The sequence below is a fragment of the Theropithecus gelada genome, chromosome 20 (genome assembly GCF_003255815.1).
Source record: "Theropithecus gelada isolate Dixy chromosome 20, Tgel_1.0, whole genome shotgun sequence".
NCBI classification, from domain to species: domain Eukaryota; kingdom Metazoa; phylum Chordata; class Mammalia; order Primates; family Cercopithecidae; genus Theropithecus; species Theropithecus gelada.
Window position 1 is genome coordinate 27,248,662 of NC_037688.1, and position 6,482 is coordinate 27,255,143.

Sequence of the window (6,482 nt, forward strand, 5' to 3'; positions counted from 1 at the left end):
AGATTACAGGCGTGAGCCACCATGCCCCACCCGTGGGCATTTAAAAAAATCTGGTTTTATACACATACGAAGTTGAAAATGGAGGAGTACTTTAATAGCTTTTTCAGAAAACTGTGGCTACTCTTGTTTGATTCTACACAAAACCATAGTAAGTAAACTTTTCTTAATCTGTCACATTAAAATTCATCAGTCAGCCGGGCGTGGTGGCTCACTCCTGTAATCCCAGCACTTTGGGAGGTCAAGGTGGGTAGATCATGAGGTCAGGAGTTCAAGACCAGCCTGGCCAAGATGGTGAAACCCCATCTCTACTAAAAATACAAAACTTAGCCAGGTGTGGTGGTGGGCACCTGTAATCACAGCTACTCAGGAGGCTGAGGTGGAGAACTGCTTGAACCCAGGAGGTGGAGCTTGCAGTGAGCTGAGATCGTGCCACTGTACTCCAGCCTGGGTGACAGAGAGAGACGCCGTCTCAAAACAAAAAAAATAAAAAATAAAAAATAAATCCATCAGTTATCTTGTAGTTTAAATAGATCTTTCATCTATGAATGATTTTGTAATAGCATGCATTGGTCATCTGGAAAATACTGGTTCACTGAGTTACGAAGATCTTCAAATGTTGGCACATTCATTAAATCTTTTTTGTTTTCTGAGATGAAGTTTTACTGTCGCCCAGGCTGGAGTGCAGTGACATGATCTCAGCTCATGGCAACCTGCCACTCCCGGGTTCAAGCAATTCTCCTGCCTCAGTCTCCCGAGTAGCTGGGATTACAGGTGCCTATCACCATGCCTGGCTAATTTTTTTTTGTATTTTTAGTAGAAATGAGGTTTCACCATGTTGGCCAGTCTGGTCTCGAACTCCTGACCTCAGGTGATCTACCCACCTTGGCCTCCCAAAGTGCTGGGATTACAGGCGTGAGCCACCGTGCCCAGCCTAAAAATATTTTTTAAATGTCAGTTGTTAATATTACCAATCTTCAGAAAAGACTAAGTATTGGGAAGCTATCAAGCACACGAATACAAGTTTTCCAAAATTCTATTTTTCACTTGAAAGCTTAAACTTTATCATTGGCAACAAATACTGTCACTTGTTTTATGTGACAGGTTTGCTTTACTCATTCTCAAGAAAATGACTGCCAAATACCCAAGTGTGAACAACTGTAATTTGTCAGTTGTTCTTTCAGGTAAAATAGTATTCCACAAAAAAAGCAGCTAGCTCAGCATGCAACTCTAATAATGACACAAGTACTTTTCCTGGTAACCATCATGTTTTGGTATGTGGCAGAAACATTTTACGCATACTTCCTTTTTTTTTTTTTTTTTTTGACAGGGTCTTCAGTCTGTTGTCCAGGCTCGAGTACAGTGGTGTGGTATCAGCTTACTGCAACCTCCACCTCCCGGGCTCAGGCGATCCTTCTGCCTCAGCTTCCCAAGTAGCTGGCACCACAGGTGCACACCACCACACCTGGCTAATTTTTTGTATTTTTGTAGAGACAGGGTTTCACTATGTTACCCAGGCTGGTCTGGAACTCCTAGACTCAAGCGATCCGCTCACATCAGCCTCCCAAAGTGCTGGGATTACAGGTATAAGCTACTGCACCTGGCCCATACTTTCTACTTCATCACACAAAATACTGAAAAGATGTTTACTCATGCCTCCAGAGTTAATAAAATTAATCCAGTTTTTGCTGCTTTACCAAAGACATTTTTTCTTTTTTAAAAAAAATTTTTAATGGGAGTTCTGGGCTTTTAAACAACTGTGACTAACACTCCGTGTTTTGTTTTTTTTTGTTTTTTTTTTTTTTTTCAGACAGAGTCTCACTCTGTTGCCCAGGCTGGAGTGCAATGGTGTGATCTCGGATCACTGCAAGCTCCGCCTCCCAGGTTCACGCCATTCTCCTGCCTCAGCCTCCAGAATAGCTGGGACTACAGGTGCCCGCCACCACATCTCTTTTTAGTAGAGATGGGGTTTCACCACGTTAGCCAGGATGGTCTTGATCTCCTGACCTCATGATCCACCCGCCTCAGCCTCCCAAAGCACTGGGATTACAGGCATGAGCCACTGCGCCCAGCCAACTGTGACTAACATTCCTAATTAAAATCGGTAGTTTTTAAAAAATTGTGGCAGTGAAGAATACAATGACTACTAGTACAATTACTATCATCTTGATCATGCTAAGGAATCACCCATTTTACTCATCCTTGCTTTTTGCACCATCGATGCAAATGCCAATGCACTGAAAAAGTCAAATAATGTTGTGGTTCTGTTTATGAAAACAGTTTTGAACTCATGGCCTCTCTGAAAGGGTCCTGGGGACCTCCAGAGATCCCTAGACCATGCACTGAGAGTTCTAACTTAACAAATAACTTACTTGATAAATTTTGCGAAAGACTCAATATACTTTTAAACAAATTGTTTTGGCACTTTACAAAGCTTAAATGCATCAACAAGGCTAACTGAACCTAGGCGTCTGTGGAATTTTCCCAAGGATGACCATTAACAGGTTCTGTGACGCTAAATGAGAAACTTTTACAAAGTAAATTGAAGAGGTGGATAAAATAATATCATTTAACAACTAGGAGATCAAAGTAATTGTGTTTGCCAACCTCAAAGGCAGCCCCCAATGTGCCTCACCTCTTGCGGAGTCCCATTCACACACACTATCAGAGTGAGTCTAGTCTGTATGACCAAGAGCATATGGCAGAAGAGATAATGTGTCACTTCCAAGATTAGACTATACAAGAATGAGGCTTCACCCTTGGGGTCTTGCTCTCTTGCATGATTTGCTCTAGGAAAAAAAAGCTGCCATGTTGCAAGCAGCCCCATCTGTGGAGAGGCCAGGAGCTGAAGTGTCTAGCCAACAGCCAGTAAGAAAGTCAGTCTTGTTAACAACTGTGTGAGTATGGAAGCAGTTGAGTCTTGAAATAACTGCAAACCTAGCTGACAGCTTGACTGTAACCTCATGAGAAACCCTGAGCCAGAACCACTCAGTTAAACCACTAACAGACTCCTGATCCTCAGAAATTGAAAGATAATATTAACTGTTTTGAGCTGCTTAGTCTTGGAGTAATTTGTTACGCTGCAGTAACAATAAGCATAAGATCTAGTACCCGGTGGAGATTGGAAAAGCAGAACAGTCAACATAAGAAAATGGTTGACTACTTTGAGAGCTTAGATTTTTCTAATAGATTTTTCCTAATAAACCACCCAAATAAGGAGATCTATGAGCGTAAATAATAATAATAAAAAATATGCAGCTGAAAGATGAAAGCCCACAAAGACTCTTCCAGAAGAGAGGCCAGATGGCAAATCTACAGCCTTTGAGTCTAAAGGAGTTGCTACAGGTTGAGCATCCTAAATCTGAAAATCCAAAATCTGTAATGCTCCAATGAGCATTTCCTTTGAGCACCATGTTGGCACTCAAAAAGTTTCAGATTTGAGGGCATTTGGATTTCAGATTTTTGGATTTGGGATGCTCAACCTAAATTTAATGCAAATATTCAAAAATCTGAAAAAAATCTGAAATCCAAAACGCTTCTGGTCCCAAGCATTTTGGATGAGGGATACTCAATCTGTACTTAATAGAAGTTAAATGAATTACTCTGAACAGGTACCCATTCAAAGATCCTTAACCATTCTGAAAGCAGGCATGAATTTCTCCTCCCTTGATAATGTCTTTTCTGGCATATGCTCCCCAAACCCAAACCTGAATTTCCTATACCAAAAATGTATTCTTGGAATTATTCTTCTTTGGAAATGACTAATATCTAAGCATTTTTTACAAGACCAAAAGTAGTATCTGCCCAAGGTCCTTAATTGAATAAATAAACTACGTGCACCTCATGCACACTAGTTGTTTTTCAATAGGATACCCAAGTACTTTGTACACAGCCAAGAGACAGAAGGTCTTCCTTGCTAAGCAAGGTTTTCTCTTCCTACCCCACCCCCATCTTTGGGATTCCATCCTTTTAGGGGTGCTCTTTTCTTAACCATTTCCCTATTTTCTACCACCAGGGCAATGCTTAGCTGATGTTTTCCATCTTCACCTGCGCATCTGCTTCCACAACCCCCAGCCTTGGTTTTGGGTGAAGAAAAATCTTTTTCTGACTGGTTCCCACAGCCACTTCTATGTTTTAAATTAAAATAAGTTCTACCGTTTGAAGCTACCTGAGCCACAACACAGTGACAATCCCAAATTCCTAGACACTCCATTAGCTTTTTTCTTGAATTCAAGAACACTGCCTTTGCCAACCTTCTACCATTACTATTTTGCTAGCTGGCTCATTATCTCAGCACCTCTGATTCTAATCTTTCTGTTCAAAAGGGAAATTCTCTAAGCCCCTTTCTGCAGACAGAAAGAACTCAAAGTCAGTACCACATTTTCCAAGGTCCCGCTTATCTCCTTGGTTTATTATAAACAAGGGTGACCAAACCCTAGGCCAGAGTTACTTAAGGCTCTTGCAGAGTGCTCCCGAATGGTGCAATAACCTCCAAAATGTCAGTGCTTCAATGCCAAAGCCACAAGGAAGACCACCTAAATCACAAAAGCTGAGCACCTGCCATTACTTCCCACGCCTGGGTGGGAAAGGGGACACCTGAAGAGATAACGTCTGTGTGTGTGTGCTTTCTTGCTTGCTCAATCTCTCCCCATTCCTGTTTTCCTCTACCCCACACAGGAAAGAGTAAGTGCTGTATCCTCAAAGACCCCTGATTTTTGGTCAAACAAAAAAGAAATAAAAATAGAGCCTTACAGCCTCCTTGACCAGTTTTCTACTGGATTCGACCACTGCTTCTGTCAGTGTAAATTCCGTTTTAATCATCTCCAGCACATTGATAGCTGATTCCAGTGGTGTGAGCTCAGCCTCCATATCAAAGGAACAGTCTAGGACAAAGCACAGTTTCCATTTTAAGCTCTTTTCTAAGAGCAAAAAAGTTATGTCCAAAAATTATATATACTTATGGAAATGGAGCATGCAAATATGGTAAGATTTGCATTTAATTTTTTGACACATTTGCTACAGGTTGACATACACGATAAGGGTCCAAATTCAAATCAATGAATTTAACGTGACCATTTTTTAACACCTGTCAAGACAGGCAAAAAAATTACTTTTAAATACATGCATTTACCTCTCAAATTCAGAATACACCCATCCTCCTCAGATACGAGTGGCAAGAAACTGACAACAGTTAAATAGCTTTCAAGTTAAATTCAGAGGGGAAAAATGTACTTCTACTCTGAAAAACACTCTACCATGGGGGAAAAAAGATGTCCACATGAACATAACTCACTTTAGATATGAGCAAAGTTGGGGTGAGCAATTAACAGGTGGGAGAAGATTTAAACAAAAAAAACACAGAAAAGCAGCCAAGACAACCTTAACCGGAGAAAACTAGAGCCAGAAAACAGACCCATCGTAGAATGGAAAAGACCACTTTGATGGAAACTATCGCACTTTAACCTGGAATCCTTCAGTTCCAGATATAAGTTTGAAAACAAAACCCTACGCAAGTAAGCCCAGAGAAGAACACAAAAATAGCCATACCTAAATTTTCCCCTTCTTCAATGCGCGACAGACACTGCATAACCCGCAGCAATCGGGACACGGTGTGCTCCTTCCCCAAGGGCCTGACGAGCAAAGCTGGGAAAGAAGACATCGTTGGCTGGGCGACCCCCAGTCCCGACCCCCGGGGCCCCCCGACCCCCTTCCCCGGCGCTCCAACCCCCTTCCCCCGGCCCGGCCCTCACCCTGCATGATGTCCCGGATCTGTCTGAAGTCCCCGTACCGGCTACCCCGAAAGGCCCGCAGCGCCTCGTGGAAGTAGAACTTGAGCACCCAGCGATTGACTGCCTCTTCCAGCCGTGCCTCCCCCGCGCCGCGCTCCGCCGGGCCCCCCAGCCCCGGCTCGTGGCGCCCCCGCCGGGCCCGCCCGCTACTGCGGGACGCCCGCCTGCCAGCTGCCCGCCCGCTGCCGTCGCTGCTCCCGCCTCCTCCCGCCATCGCGTCCGATCGCCGCGCGCCCTCCCCGCCCTCCCGGCCGGGCCGCTTCCTCGGCTGTGACGCCGCCGGGTCACGCACGACGCCCGGGCCGGAAGCGGGGCCCGCCGTCCCGGCTCCTGCGGCCATGATAGGAACAGCGTTCCGAGCCGCCCGCGGGCTTCTGGGAGGGAAAGGACCGGAGGGCCCGGCCCCCTTCTCAGACGCCGTAGTTCTCCATGTGCCGGCCGCAATGCCTCCTGGAGCTTGAAGTCCACGCCGCCCAGGCCGGTGAATCCGGCGGGGTTTGCAGTCAACTTGGCTCCGAATTTACAGAAAACAGCTACTATGCTAGGGACGCGGAACAGTGTATTAGAGATTGAAAAACAGGCCGGGCTCGGTGGCTCACGCCTGTAATCTCAGCACTTTGGGAGGCTGAAGCGGGTAGATCACCTGAGGTCGGGAGTTCGAGACCAACCTGACCAATATGGAGAAACCCCATCTCT

The 6,482-nt window shown here is 44.8% G+C and overlaps 1 protein-coding gene across 2 annotated transcripts in view; it reads right to left on the reverse strand.

Annotated features, from left to right (window-relative positions):
* TERF2 (telomeric repeat binding factor 2) overlaps positions 1-6,137 on the reverse strand; it is a 32,380-nt gene extending 26,243 nt beyond the window's left edge. For both annotated transcript variants that reach the window (XM_025370973.1, XM_025370972.1), the window contains exons 1-3: positions 5,748-6,137; positions 5,545-5,640; positions 4,750-4,880 (exon numbers count right to left, since the gene is read on the reverse strand). In XM_025370973.1, coding sequence (XP_025226758.1) covers positions 4,750-4,880; positions 5,545-5,640; positions 5,748-6,126 — 606 coding nt within the window. In that variant the 5' untranslated portion in view covers positions 6,127-6,137. The remainder of the gene's footprint in view (positions 1-4,749; positions 4,881-5,544; positions 5,641-5,747) is intronic.
* Positions 6,138-6,482: the final 345 nt, after the last annotated feature.